This window comes from Tenrec ecaudatus, chromosome 3, assembly GCF_050624435.1.
Source record: "Tenrec ecaudatus isolate mTenEca1 chromosome 3, mTenEca1.hap1, whole genome shotgun sequence".
Lineage (NCBI taxonomy): Eukaryota > Metazoa > Chordata > Mammalia > Afrosoricida > Tenrecidae > Tenrec > Tenrec ecaudatus.
In genome coordinates, this window is record NC_134532.1 from 137,286,419 (window position 1) to 137,302,341 (window position 15,923).

The following is a 15,923-nucleotide window of genomic DNA, read 5'->3' on the forward strand; positions in this document are numbered from 1 at the left end:
TCTGTATAAATTCTTGTAGAAATAGGAGATGAGAGAATGCCCTCAACTTATTTTATTTGATGAGTTTGAACTTCAAATAAAAACCAGGGTTAGATTAGGTTTATAAAGTGAATTATTATTAGAAAAGAAAGCTATAAGAACAATATTCCACATGAACATAGTCACAAAAGTTCTTAAAGATATGTTAGCCAATCAAGTTTAGCAATACTTAAAGGAATAATATATTTACTCATGAAGATTTCTCAGAGTCTGGATGAAACACTGCTCAGGAATGCAAGGTTGGTTTAACATTCAAAAATCCAATCAATGTAATTGTATATATTACATATTAAAGGAAACAGAGGCTCATTAATGGTAGCAGATGTAAAAGAAATGATAATAATTTGACAATAGTTAGCAGACATAATATCACAGCCAACAAACTAAGAATAGAAGAACCCTAACTGAATCTGACAAAGGACAACTATAATAAGCCATAGACAAACATAAAAATTAATGCAAATATTTTAATAAGCTACTCATACAGTAAGAGGAGCCCTGGTGGTGTAGTAGTTAAACATTGGACTGTGATCTGAATGGTTGTCGGTTTGAAACCACTAGCAGCACTGAGGCAGAAATACTGAATTTTCTACTCCTGGCGCTTTCACAAACCCACATGAGCTTACTGTGAGTCAGCATTGACTCCATGGCACTGAGTCGTTCTTGTTGTTTTTGTTGTTTGGTTTACCCCTGCAGTGAAGGGGAAGACATAAAGAGCCACCAACCTCACTGTTATTCAATAATATGCCATATAATAAGCCAAGAAAAAACATAGAAGACATATTTGACAAATACTAAACATACTTACAGATGACATCACTGTTCTTAGAAAATCCTACAGTAATAACCACTATAATAATTGGATTTGGCAAGACTAGACAATACAAAGTGAAAGAGCAAAAGCAATTTGGAAAATAAAACTTCAAAAAAAATACTTCTTAGTAGCATCTAATAAATAATCCTTAAGAATAAAATTAATGAAGAATTTATAAAACCTAACACTGCAAGTTAAAAAGCAGGTGGCTGACATAAATTAATCTAAAAGAAACAAAAGAGGTACTAATATCCCTAGTTTAGAGAACTTAATACTGTGACGGTCATAATCCTATACAAATCATTTAAAAATTCAACACATTATCAATCACAATTCCAGCAGGAATACTACAAAATACAAATTCTTATACTTAGGATTTATTTTGGAATGCCAAGAATTTTTACACTAGCCAAAAAAACCTTGAAAAATAATGACTCACACTAATTTCTACTCTTCCTATAAAGCTACTGTATATAAAAATGTGTATTGAGGAAAATGCAATCAGAGAGATGAATGGAAAGCAAGAGGGGCAGTAGAAATCTTGCATATATCATCAACTGTTTTTTGACCACGGTACCTAAATAATTCAGGGGCAGGGAAGAAAAAAGAAAAAAAAACCTTTCAAAACATGCTGCTGAATCAACTCAATTGTTTTATTTTTAAAAGATTAAAGAACCCTAGCACCTATGTCACAACAATAAACATTTATTATAAATTGATATTGGATCAAAGCTAAAAGCTAAAACTATCAAATATCTCAAAGTTCTTATTGTAAACAAGAAGTACTGTTTTATATTATACATAAGACCACATCAACAATTTTAGACTCTACTTTTTGAATGGAGGAAAAGATTCCCTAGAATGTAACCCAAAGAAATACAACAAAGTGCTGCTGGTAAACGCCTTCCTAGCAGCGTCACAGTGAAAGATATATAAATAGTCAATAACCATAGGGAAAATGCTCAGTAGTCATCAGAAATATACAAGTGAGAACCACAATATGATACCACGATACACCCACTGGAAGGTCGAAAATACAGAGACTGAAAGAGAGTAGACAGCTGCTGGTGGAAGTGATTTAAGTAGAAAGGATCTATCAGGCATCAAAGAACAAAAAATCATATCATTGGCTGCACACCTCCATGATAGGATCACTGAAGACAAATGGGTGCATAAGCAAATGTGGCGAAGAAAGCTGATGGTGCCCGGCTATCAAAAGAGATAGTGTCTGGGGTCTTAAAGGCTTGAAGGTGAACAAGCGGCCATCTAGCTCAGAAGCAAAAAAGCCCACATGGAAGAAGCACACCAGCCAGTGCGATCACGAGGTGCCAAAGGGACCAGGTATAAGGCATCATGCAAATTCTCCCTTGCAGGACTGGATAGGGCAGAGGTTGTACACTGGCGTATATGGTGGCTGGAGGCACAGGGAATCCAGGGTGGATGATACCTTCAGGACCAAGGGTGTGAGGGGCGATGCTGGGAGAGTGGAGGGTGAGTGGGTTGGAAAGGGAGAACTGATTACAAGGATCCACATGTGACCGCCTGCCTGTGAGATGGACGGCAGAGAAGAGGGGGAAGGGAGACTCCGGATAGGGCAAGATATGACAAAATAACAATGTTTAAATTACCAAGGGCACATGAGGGAAGGGGTGGCGGGGAGGGAGAGGAAAAAAGAGGACCTGATGCAAAGGGCTTAAGTGGAGAGCAAATGCTTTGAGAATGATTGGGGCAGGGAATGTATGGATGTGCTTATACAATTGATGTATGTATATGTATGGAGTGTGATAAGAGTTGTATGAGCCCCTAATAAAATGTAAAAAGAGAAAAGAAGAAAAAAAAAGAAAATGATTAGGGCAAAGACTGTACAGCTGTGCTTTATACAATTGATGTATGTATATGTGTGGATTGTGATAAGAGTAGTATGAGCCCCTAATAAAAAAGTAGAAAGGATCATGAGAAACTTTCTGCAGAACTAAATATTCTCTGTAGTAGAAGGGATGCGAGTTACATATTTGCACTCACGAGTCAAGACTGGTTAAACCACACATTTAAAGTCTGTATGTTTCCTCAAATGCAAATTACAGCTCATTAAAAAGAAAGAAAGAAAGGACATTTAAAATGTGTTGCACGATAGGCCTTGTTCTTGGCCAGAATCGTATAGACTCAGTTACTTAGCTTTAACCCTTACTTTTGGGGGGACTACAAATGGAGAGCGAAATCATGGTCTAAGGACCTCGACTGCAACTGTTGCTTAAGTATTGGCCTACTAACCACAAGGTCATCTGTTCTAAACCACCAGATGCTCTGCTTGATGGAAAACAAGGCTGTATGCACCTGCAAAATTTACAATCTCAAAAATCATATATATATATAGATATATATAGTCATGATGAGTTGGAGTTGACTTGATACTAGTGGATTTGTCTTGTTTTTGTTTTATTCAAGGTTATGCTGAATATATGGGTGAAAAGATGAAAGTGGACAATATATTGGTGAAAAGATGAAACTCACTAGTAAACATTCATCAAAGATGAGTTTCTTACATGAGATGGTAGAGCTGAAATCTTCTTTATTTAACTGAGATTAACCCACATCTCAGCCAAACTCACTATCATAAAGTCGATTCCAACTCATAGTGATGCGAGAAGATGGAACAGAACTGTCCCTATGAGTTTCTCAGACAACGAATCTTTACAGGAGTCAAAAACCCCATCTTTGCCCTGCGAAAGAGCAGCAGGTGGTAGCAAACTTCTGACCTCACGATTAGTTAGCTGCCCAATGCGTATCCCTCCAGGCCACCTGGCCTCATTTTGTCATCTGAACTTTGCTAAATCTGGCTCATAAAGGTTGGGAGGTTCCCTTATTACTGGAGGTGTTTAAATTCCATAAACTTAACATTCAAGATATAACCCTGAATTTGTCACATCAGGAATTCTCTCTGTTTTCCTTCTCTTGTGCCTGAAAATGGCCAATTTCCTTGTTATTACCTGAGTGTAAGTTTAGGACAGACTTCTTCAAAGGACATTGCTATCATCAGTGGTGAGTGCTTGACTGCTGACCACAGGGTTAAAGTTTGATGGCACCAGCCACTCTGTGGGAAAAAGACGTAGCCGTTGACTTTGATAAGGACATACAGTGTGGAAACCCCAGGGCACAGTTCTACTCGGTCTTATAGGGTGTTTCTGTGTGGGAAATGACTTGAGAGCCACGTGTCATTAGACATTTCCTCAAAAACAAACTGCGTTTCCTCAAAAAAACTGAACTCATAAAAATAATCTTTTCGAAGTTCCAGTTTTAGGATGTTTCTCACTGCCTTGGTTTCAGTGCCGACTCATGGTGACTCTGTAGGACAAGGCAGAGCTGCCTGGGTTTGCTGGGTTGGTTCCCTCGATGGGAACTCCTCCCAGGGGCAGAGAGTGCCACCGTCTCTGGCTGACAGTGCTTAGTAGCTATAATAAACTGTTGTTTTAAGTATTGATGAAAAATGCATGGAGATTGCACAGAGTACTGTCATGGTAATGTAATAAAGACTCGATAAACATTAGCTTCTCTGGACATTGTAATTCCAAGAAAATTGAAGCTTAGAAAAATCAATTAGCTTGTGTTGATGGACACATGTAAAACATGCCAAATGTAGGCCTCAGATCCCGAAATTAAACTCTTTAGCCCTTCCTCTTCACCATCTCCTTAAGACGGGATGAACAGTTGTAGGAGATAGATATAGTTGGGCTCTCTCTCTCCTTTCTGTATCACCTGCCACTCTGGTGCTGCCTTTCAGCTCCCCAACCATGTGAGGCATGTGCTGGAGGGAAAAAGGATTGCATAGGAGGAGACCAGTGAGATGATAATAGGCTAATTAGAGATCATTTGGATCTAAGCCAAGTGGTGGCCATGGTAATGAAGTGCAAAAAATGCCCATGATAAATAAAGATAGATACAGAGACAGGAAGGTCCTTGATGAGTTGGATTAACACAGGCTACAGCAGTGGGCTTGAACATGACAGCATCCATGAGGAAGAGGCAGCAGGACCCGATGGTATTCTGTTCCTTGAACAGAGGATCACTGTGAGTCTAAAATCACTCAAAGACACCTAACAACAAATCAACAACCGATATTCTATGGGCACGGTACCTGATAGGATAGAGTGAGGTTGAATTTGACAGTGGCAACTCAAGAGGCTTGATAGGAAATTTAGGAGGCAGTAGGCTTAAGATACTAGTTGTGGAATAATTTGGGGGAAAATATTAAGAATGGTAGTATAATTTTAAAAATGCAATCAGTGTCATGAAATAGTACATGTAGAAATTATTGAAATGATTCATGCCTAATTATGCTTCACCCCTACCCCACACCAAAAAATAAAAAAGGTGTGTCTTTTTAAAATGAAGGTGTGATTTGCAAGGCAGGGATTTGAAGTCAGCAGCACTAGAATACCCGAGGCAGCGCTGTGACCAGGAGGACCACTGAGAAAGATCGGACAGGTCGAGTGCGAGCTGCAAACCAGCTAGTTGCCCTGCCAGGCTGAAGAGGCTCAGAGGCCCTGCTGGCCAGTTATCCAGACTGGGCTTTCCATTGAATTCCTGAGAGGATAAAAGCATTCAAGGAAAAACATATAAAGGGAGAAAATAAACACAGGAGAGGTTAAAAAAAAAATACAGGAGCCCTCTAAAAGGAAAAAGCAAACTCATTGTCATTGGGTCAATTCTGATTCAGAGCATCTCCAGAGGACAGATAGAACTGCCCTTGCGAGTTTCTGAGAGGGTAACTCTCTATGCAAGTAAAGAGCTTCCTCTTTCTCATGCAGAGCTGCCTGGCCTTGAACTGCTGACCTGTGGTTAGCAACTCAGCTCATAACCACTATGTCACCAGGACCCCTGGAACCCTCTAAAAGAGGTTGCAAGGGGGATGCCCTAAATCAAGATTAGCAAATGGTATAAAAGGCAGAAAGGCCAGAAGGATTCAATTGTTGGATGTCATCGTTAATTCAGTCATTACTAGCAACCTCTAAATGGAAATTTCCATGTTGTGGTAGGAGTAGGAGGCAAACTTCAAGGGGTATGAAGTCAGAGGGATGTGAGGAAGGCACCAGGAAGAGAGCAGAGAGCATTTTTGTCAGTGGTGTAACAGGACAGTGAATTCTGAGTGTTTGCTTGGGTGGCGCAGCCTAGCGTAGGCTGGACTATTGGCAGGAGACGGAAAGAAAACAACAGCAAAGGTGTAAAGGAGGGAATGTAATTTATGAAGTCAGCCTTGGTTCCATCTTCTTAAATCCTTTGTTTACAACTTCCATAAATATCAGTGGCCCAGGAAATACTTTAGCAAAGACTCATGAACGAAGTGACAGCTACTTAAAAATGTTCCCAGAGCTGTTTCATGCTGCTCATCCCTTGTGTACTGACGTCTCGGGCAGGGAATCTTGAGATCTTTCTGTAGCTCGTGAACCCTGCTCCTCCCGGGGGATTTTCAGAGCCTGGGCTACGTGGCTAACCTCTGACTCAGACGGAAGGAAATTCTGGTTCACTTCCTCCCCGACATACATCAATCCCCCAGTCATCCTTCTTACTGACAAAGAGACACTTGAGACTCAAACCCTAGAAGTCTAGACTCTAGAGGAGTAATATATCTGAACTCAGTTCCCCGGCGCTAGATGAAGTGGGAGACAGATTTGCTAATTTCTAGCGCATTACGGCTCTAAAATAATTTTAAAAATGTATACATATACATGACAGGATGTGTAACCTAATTGTTTTCTCATGACAATACATCCAAACCACTGGGTCCCCAACCATAGAGATCACATTCTACTACCTAGAGTAGAACTGCAGACTAGAACGTTATGTCATTGCAAATTGTCCCAAATGTTTTAAATTACTTGCGAAAAGTTCCAAGAAGATGGTAATATAGAAAACAAATTTTCAGTATTAAGTCAATTTTATAAAAAATACAACGAAACCAAATATTTCTTTCATATGTGTACACATAACAAAATAAAATAATAAATGAATCCACTAAGGACTAGAAGCCAGTGACAATAATTTATTTCCCTTTCATAGTGTCACTTTCTTGACAATTATTAAATTTGCTAACACCCTCCTGCCTACTCCCGGCATCTCAAACCTGAGATTGGAGAAAAGCTGTTATCTTTGTTGCCATTTTAATCTGTTTTCCTAACATGTGTTCAGCTGCAGAACTGGAGAACGGGCTGATGGCATCCCACCCTCATGATGTTCTCCCGAGAAAAACCATAGAAGGGATTTCTTTAAAAAACGAATATAAAGTAAGCAAGTTGGTGTAGAATTAAAGCAAAACGGGGCATGGTCCTCATTATTGTTACTTGGTAGTTTGAAAAGATGTCCGTATATAGCTAGCATTTTATGCTTTGTATAAAATTGAACAATTACATTGAAAAGTTAAGGTCACCAAAATATTATTTGGCTGCTAAAACTAAGACTCAACCACCTTTAGTTTTTCTTCCCATCTCCTGCTGTTCCCCCCAATAAGATGTTAAGTATCACAAATTACCCAATGCCTGTAACACACACAGACACATGCAAATGGTCTGAGAAAAAGAGTGAAGCCATCATGCTCTCCAAAGCCACATTGGATTTATTATCAAATTATCATCACCTGACACAGTTGCTGGAATAATGTGCTCAAGCAACCTTCATGATGGTCTGTTCTGTTAGACACCAGGGGGTTATGAGTCCGAACTGACTCCCTGGCATCTGGTAACCCCATCTAGATCTGAAGAAGCTCCCCTGGAACGGGGATTAAGTACTTAGCTGCTAAGGACCACCATGGAGCCCAGCAGACTGACTGGCTGTGGGGATGGTCTAGCAGTGTGTGCCTACAAAGAGCGAGGCCTTGGAAGCCCCAGGCAGTGGCTCTCTCCCGCCCTACAGAGTGGGACCCTGTTGTAGGAATCCACCTGAAAGTAATAGGTCCTTGACAACCAAATGTTGTTTTTCTGCATAGCAATTTCTGGTTCCAAATGATTGTTTGCTAATAGCAATTTCATAATTTTTAAATCATCAAATACATTTTCACATGATCTGATGGGTCAGCAGTAGACTAAGTAACAAATGCGCCAGCAATAAACTATGAAGTAAAACAATTGTCTCATTACCTGTACTCCTGGGTTTTTGAGAAATTCATTCCAGAGTGTGAGCTGAACACTAAGTCAGTCTAAGGAAGTTGAATTTATAAGATAGTAGGAATCGTGCGCATTATGATTAAGCATTTCTTTAGTACCTGAAAAAAAGAGCCCTGGTGATACAGGAGGTTAAGCATCATTCAGCCAATGTCAACTTGGGTGGTTTCAATCGGCCAGGTGCTCTACAGGAAAGAGGATCCAGGGCTCCTGCATGAAGGGGAAACCCAGAGAGCCCTGGGCTTGGGGTTGGGTTGGGTTTGGCCTAAGAAAAGGAAGGTCTTTTCAGGAATTTAAAAGCTGTACCTGTACTGTAGCACAGTACTAAAGATGACTGTGCTTCAGATTTGGTTGTGAGGCAGGGACAGGTTCCATCATTTCAAAGTGATGGCACATTTACATAACTTTACAAGGCAAGGAGAGGTTGGCTTTAAATCAGATGCCACAAACCAGGGGCTTCCCGTCTTTCATATGTTGACACTCTTAACTAACAGATTAGAAGTGATCATTTACATAGCAAATGCTCCTTCAATGGCTAAGGCATACAGATAGCACATTGTTCTCTGATTATATTACATGGTCCAGAAAAATATATATATATACGCACACACAACAGCCAATAGATAAAGATACAAGTTAGTTGGAGCAACTTTTCTGAGAGGGTTTGATGGCGAATGACCTGGATTTGAATTTACGAGAACAAAGCATCGCCCCTGCCTGTGTCCACCAACTTCCCAAAGACCAAGAGCACTTTTCCGTGTCCACAGCTGTGGGATTAGACCCGACAGCTCTTTGGAAACCACGAATCTCACTCACGGAACTCTACGTCATGAGGGGCTGGGTGCTGAAGCTGCTGGAGGACTCGGACAAGGTTGTGTCAAGAAGAAACCTTATGAAGCAGTAACAGTGACCATGAGGTGCATTAATGTATTTCCGGGGTGTCTTCTCTTTCTAGGCTTAAAAGGCACCTTTCTAAATAGCAGCTTTCCTACGCATATGCTTATCATGGAATCGATCTTTTTCCCCCTGTTTAGTCCTTTGCGCAGTAAAATTGTGACTGCCAAATATATACCCTATTCATGAAATAGTATATGTTCAACCTTCCAGTTAGAGAATAATGTGATAAAAAATGACTCAGTCAAGTGCAGTACAGACTTACAATGGTAGAGTTTTCTATTTACAAGAGCTGGGTGTCAGATGAAATAACATTTTACTTTAAATCCAGTAATTTAATTCAAAGGGTTAATGAACTAGAAATTGGCAAGATCTATACGTCTTTAAGTGTCCAAATATATAAGAATCCCCAAGTTACTGTTACAGATAAGGAAATGTCCCACTTTATCGTTTCCAAACAATAACTTGTCATACATAAGTACAAGGTGCTCTAACATAACATAACATAACATAACATAACATAACATAACATAACATAACATAACATAACTTAACATAACATAACATACATGTCCACATTGACTGGGAAAACTTTTGATGAAACAAGTCACAAATAAAAAGTGACTGCTTAATAAAATGCCCTCAGAATATAATTTCAAACATACCTGTTTATCTAGGTAATTATAAATGACAAAACTTAAAATGAAATTTATCATTGCTCTGAGCTAAGTTTATCATTTCATGGGCTTGTTAGATTTGTCCATCCAGTTGTGTGTGTGTGTGTGCAGATAGGATTAATAAAATTGGAATCCATCATTATCAATACCCTTAAAAAGTTGCGATCTGTGTTGCGTTAAAATTCACAATGTAAAATTATTAGAAACATAACGTGTTTTCAAATTCCTTGTGCCTGGTATATGCGCTTGCTTAAAAGAACTTAGCAAGTGAGTGAATACAGACTGCAGTGAAGGAAATCCAGAAATCACTGAGAAAATGAGCCTTATCTTATTCACGGTTTTCCTAAAGCATCGTCTGTCTCCACAAAGGACGGCGTAAACCTGAAGATGAATTCAGCACACACACACACACACACACACACACACACACACACACACACATTTTCCCTAATTATTTCTACAAAAGAATGATATGCTATTTCTAAACTGTGCATGCTTGTGAATAGCATGTATTTGAATGGGTCTGGGGAAAAAGCAATAAAACAAACAAAAGCCAATTTAGGACTTGATTAATATTAAATCTACTCCTTAGATCAACTTTTTGGTTAGTTGCCAGTTCCTTAACACATACCTCCAGTAATTTATGAAAACGGGAGAGCACACAGACTTTCGGTATCAAACAGAGTCACATGTTACTTATTTCAGAGTTGTTTCCATGGCAACTGTGACTACAGAATACAACTAAGAACTTGGACACAAGCCAAAGATCTCCTGAGCCCCCAGAATAGATGTCACTGTGCCATGCACTTTGACACATGAACCCTCTGGTAAACTCATTGACACTTATTCCATCCATCATTCGTTTTTATTGTTTTTTCCTAATTTTCCTGCCCCCAGCAGAGAAGAGACAACCATTACAAAGAGTGGCAGAAGTTTAAGGGGCCTGTTAAAAATAATGCATACTGGGGGCCCCAAATAAATAAAGGACTTACAGATGAATCCAGAGGGTAGCTACTTGGGGGTGGGGAGATGTTAAAGGGCCCTATAAAAATAATGCAGGAATGTAAAAGACTGGTGATATTGCGAACTGGCGATCTCAGAAGTAATAGTCTCACCTGGGGAGGACTAGCCTCCCAAAGCATCCTTGTGTTTGCAGTGTGGAATGGTCCTACTACGTGTGTCTGTGATGAGGATGCCAAATCTTCAGAAGGGCTAAATTGAACGTGGAACCTTGCACGAAGGGATCAAAATATGAAGTGGACTCAGCAAGACAAATGTCCATAAATGGCTGGATTCGTTCTAATCATGTGTGGAGTCTTCTGTGGTACCGTTGTCAGCTTCACTTTCTTGAAAATAGACAGATCTAGAAATCTTTGTCTCCATTGTCTGTTTATGGACAAGCTGCAAATATTTTATTAGCCAGCCAGGTCCCGGGAGAAGGAGCGGCAGGCTGCTTTCTGTCTGTTCTGCTGTCACTTTGGACCAGTCCCTTTGTGCTGCGTTGGCCACTTCTCTGGAACCCAGTGACCAGAAACTTTATTGCAAATGCCCCTCTTTGTAGGATTTTTATTCTCTTGAAGGTGAATAGTTAAACCAAGAGAAACAAAACAAGAAGCAGACTTTAAAAAACAAAAAGGAGACTTTCTTGAATTGGCAGAGGTTGCATTCATCTATAATTTCAGAACAATAAAAATTATAAAAATGCATGTGGAGGAAGAAGGGAAAGAAGAGTTAAAATAGAAATTAAATACAGAAGCAAACTACAAACTTTCAATTCAAGAAAGTGTGTTTTCTCCTTTGGATTCAGCAGGCTGTGATGAAGTTCATGTAAAAGTGCCCGGACTTGCCCGGTCTTGATTCCCTTATCTGATTGGCTCTATATTGGTTCTATAGTTCAAGTTAAAGATGCATTATCCAATGCCCCTCCTCCTCAATCCAGAACATTCTGTACATTCTTTAATGTGAAAGCATATCCTGCTCTCTCCAATCCAAACAATAAAACACGAAAACCGACCATCGCAGCTACAACAAAGGAACAACGCTAAACTAAGCTTTAAAACAAACCGGCAACAGCAAGCATTTGTTTCCTGAACACAAAGCAAAACCAAATGAAATCCTGGTCACTTCCATCCTGAACCGTCCCCAATAACACAGCTAGAAAGCTAAACTATTTCAAAGACTGGGTTTCCTCTCAGAAGAGAAGCGAAATGGGAGGAAAAGAAGGTCAAATGACCACAGAAAGCCTGTCCCCAACACAAATGAAACCTGAAGGTTTCAACGAGCATAAAACAGGACCTTATAAGTAACTGGTCTGCCTACTCACCGCTGTTTCCAGTGCCGACTCTTGTTTCACTGTCTACTGCCTTCAGTTTAAAGTTAATTCTGTTGGCAAAAAAGTACAGCGCTTGTCTGGGGAATGCTGTTTGGACAGAAACCATTCCTTTCAAAGTGGTGGTAGCTATATTTAAGTTTCTTTGTAGACAAGGATATAAGCCCTTCCTAAAGCTAATTTTCTTCCTCCTCCTGCTCCTCAGACATAGTCAGTATCCTCTTATCCCATTATTGGAGGAAAAAGACAGAGGAGATAGCAAATGAAAAAGAAAGAAAGAAAAAACCCACAAGGACATATACCTTAAATAATGTAGTACTTGAGCATTTAGAAAAAGAAAGGGAAAAAAAGGAAAGAGAAGCTGGGAGCATTAAGAAAAAGAAACGAGAGCCACAGAAACTTGATAGGATCTTAATTATAATTTAGTTTAACACCTCCGTTTTATAGACTAAATAAAAAAAATGATGGTCAAAGAAATCAGCTTATATACTTAGTGCCACATCTAAGAAAGGCTACTGGGTGTCACAACTCCCAATTTAAATGCACCAGAACATCTCAAGGGGAGCAGTGTCACTTTTTCCTCTGGAACGAGTATAATATCCAGAATCTGGATGCCAGCTATATTGGCAGGGCACCTTTGTAGCGGAGTAGTAACCAATTAGGATACGAGAACCACTTGTTCTCTACGAAAACATTTCCTTTGCCTTTAAAAATTCTTAATATAGAAGAAACTTTTCCTTTATGCCAAGTTTATTTGAAACCAAATCTATAAAGAAATGAGCATTTCATTTGTTGATGGCCCAGCATGATTTTGTGCTTATTAGTGACCATTTCCTGGATCTGCGTTAGTCATTATGGAAGGTTATTTTTCCATGAGGGTTGATAGTGTCACAGGTGCTAGGGTAGGTCTTTAGTATTTCTATTTTTCATTTCTTATTTTGTTAAATAAAAAAGTGAAGTATCATACAGATTTTTTTATTTGCTGCTGTTTATATGACATTTCCTACTGACATATAAAGACATTATTTTCTACCAAGAGAAATAATGATGCCCTCATTATAATAGTTTTTTTTTGAAATTCACTTATTCACTTATTAATTGATTCATATATCTAGCAAATAATTATCAGATGTTTATAGAAATTATCTCATTGTTTCCTTGTGGAATAGGGTAACTGACTGACAATAGCTTCTTAGAAAAATGTATAATATATAAATTTAAAATGAAAGTTTAGATAGCAAGTCAGATCAACTTTCCACAACTACTTTATAAAATTTCTTGTCACACTGCAAGCATGTGACCTAGGCATGTTTACATACTATCTATGGAGTCACCCAATCACAACAATATTCTTTCTAAGGCTAAATAAGCCCAACTTTGAAGTCGTCAAGATGGATATCACTCTAATAATTATTTACTCAGTTCAAAATTAATCTTTCTATTCTATCTGGCTATAAAATATTAAAGTCGAGGTTACTTTCTACCATGTAATTAAGAATACCATGAACAAATACTCAGATAATTTGATCTATTTTCAAGCTTTCACCCATTCTTTATCTTGGAGACTCCCTGATTTTGATTGTGTTCTTTGTCATCCACTTTAAAGGTCAAACTATATCTACCCTTTCCATCCTGTTTGCCAGAAAATAATGTGACTATGAGTAGGTAATTTGAAAAGCTGAACTTAAGAAAGCAAGGACAATGAATTGTTTAGAATCAAATTAGAGCCCCAAGTAGTCTCTCTAATTCCCACCAAACGACCATTCCTTGCATGGTTCTGGTAAAAAGTGGGGCAAGATACTGATAGGATTCACCTGTGAATAAGTGTGAACAGGATTCCCTGCAATGCCATCCATCCCTGCACAGAAAATTAGCCCCCTGAGAAGCAGGGGGAAGCATCTAATTACTACCCCATGGGGCAAGAATGGAGTGAGTCCTTTGTACCCGAGATTCCTGTGCAGTAACCCTCTTGGATCCAGAAGACAGCTGTACTACGTGGTAGCTAATTCAGAGCTAGAGCATAGAACAGAGTGATGAACTCCCATATCTCAGAGTGAGTAAAGCTAAGTGCTTTTGTGCAGGAGACTGGCTTGTGGAGTGCGCTGCCTCTGGGCACTTAATTGGGGAGATGGGACTTGCTGATCCACAAAGTGCAGCTGAATGCCTTTGGACTGAGGCTTACTGGAAAGGGTGCCTCTGAGTCCTTGATTCAAGGGACTGAGTTTGCTGACCCTCAGAGCTTAAGATGAACGCCATTAGATTGAGGCTTATAGCAAAGTGATGTTCCCTTTGGGCATTTACCAGTAGGAGCGACAGACTGTGTAGCCTCTCTTGATAAAACAATTAAACCCTGAACACGTCTCACTGGCCTTACAGTTTGTTAATTTCCTTAATGACTCTTTAATTATGAATTTAGTCTGTGAATTTCTGTATAACTATTACAATGGATAGTAGACGTGAGAGCTGTAAAGCAAAGAACAATGATTGAACAATACAAAGAATCATAAAACTTTAATTTAAAAAATGACTAGATTTTTGAAACACACTCTTAAAACATTGAATACATAATGTCTACAAGAAATCAAACAATGCATCGCACAGGGTAAGTCTGCTGTTCAAAACATGTTCACAGTCTTGGAAAGCAAGAATGTCACCTTGAAGAGCAAGGTGTCCCTGACCCACGCCATCTTGCTTTTGTCCTCTCATATGCATGAAAGGTGGACAATGAACAAAGACTGCAGAAGCCTCCGTGCATTTGAATCATGACACTGGCAAAGACTATGAAACCATCCTGGACTGCCAGAAGAACAAACAAGTCTACCTGGGAGAAGGCTCTTTAAAAGCAAGGATAGAGCGGCTGATCTTACGTACTTTGGACTAGTCCTCAGCAGAGATCAGTCTCTGGAAAAGGGTGCCATGCTTGGTAAAGTAAAAAGGAAACAAAAAACAGGAAGAGCCTTAGTGAGATGGATTGATCCAGTGGGTGCTATCATAAGGCCAAAATTACTTTGTGAGGCTGGCTCAGGACAGAGCAGGGATTCCTTCTGTTGTGTTTAGGGTTGCTGGGAACCAGAACAGATGCAATGGCACCAAACAGCACAGCAACAAAGTCTACGGTATGACTTCTTCAACAGTGAGAATAAACAACTCAGTTTCAAAAGACAAGGTGTTGAGAAAGGAGCCTTGGAAAATCATACTTCTTGGTATTTTTTTTAATTTTTAAAAAGAGTCTGCCGAATCCAGCATTTCTTTCAGATCTTAGTATGTCTAACTGAATTCCTCTGTGGTAGAAAGATGATGTCTGTTTCCATAAAGATTTGCAGGCTCAGAAACCCTTTGTTGGGCTTATATGGATTTGAATGAACTCTTGGAAGTGGATTTTGGTTTACTGGAATTCGAAGGCACCGTGATGGCTTAGCTGGTGACACACTTGGCTGCTAATCAGAAAGTTGGCAGTTTGTATCACCCATGGTTCGCTAAGAGAAAGATGTGGCAGAAAGCTGTGGAAACCCTGCGTGATTGTATTACCCTACCCTACAAAGTCACTATGAGCTAGAGTTGACTCCAGGGTAAAAGTCTGATTTTCGGTTCATTGGATTCTATGCAAAGGTAAATCCCCAAAGACATGACCATCTATACATACACACCCCTAAGGAATCCCTGGATTGTGAGCAAGTACTATTGCCAAATCTGTCTTCATTTAAGTCCAATTTATACCTAAGTTGGACACTTAGGGACTGTTCATCTTGCATGTCAGTCAATGCTTTCCTTACTTTATATTAATAAACTTCTCTGTGCATAAGAAACAAAGGAAACGCTTGTCGACACACTAAGATAGATTACAGTAATAATGACATTTGGATGCATGGAAAAGTAGTGTGCATTTGTTAAAAGATAATGGAAGTCTTTGTAGTCCCTTTGATGCACCTTGGACTTTTAATATAGTAAGAGTTCATGAAGGTTGGCTCACAACTATGTACGCAAGCCCTGGCATTCTCAATAGGGGGACTTACTTTATG

At 39.4% G+C, this 15,923-nt stretch overlaps 1 protein-coding gene across 2 annotated transcripts in view; it reads right to left on the reverse strand.

Annotated features, from left to right (window-relative positions):
- The window catches only part of ARHGAP24 (Rho GTPase activating protein 24), a 597,253-nt gene that overhangs the window by 249,142 nt on the left and 332,188 nt on the right, over window positions 1-15,923 (reverse strand). Inside the window, exon 1 of one of the 2 annotated variants that reach the window (XM_075544075.1) lies at window positions 11,899-12,149. The exons of the other annotated variant lie outside the window; for it this stretch is intronic. Within the exon in view, the coding sequence (XP_075400190.1) occupies window positions 11,899-12,013 (115 nt within the window). The 5' untranslated portion in view covers window positions 12,014-12,149. Of the gene's footprint in view, window positions 1-11,898; window positions 12,150-15,923 lie in introns of those variants that run through there. 2 annotated transcript variants of the gene reach the window in all.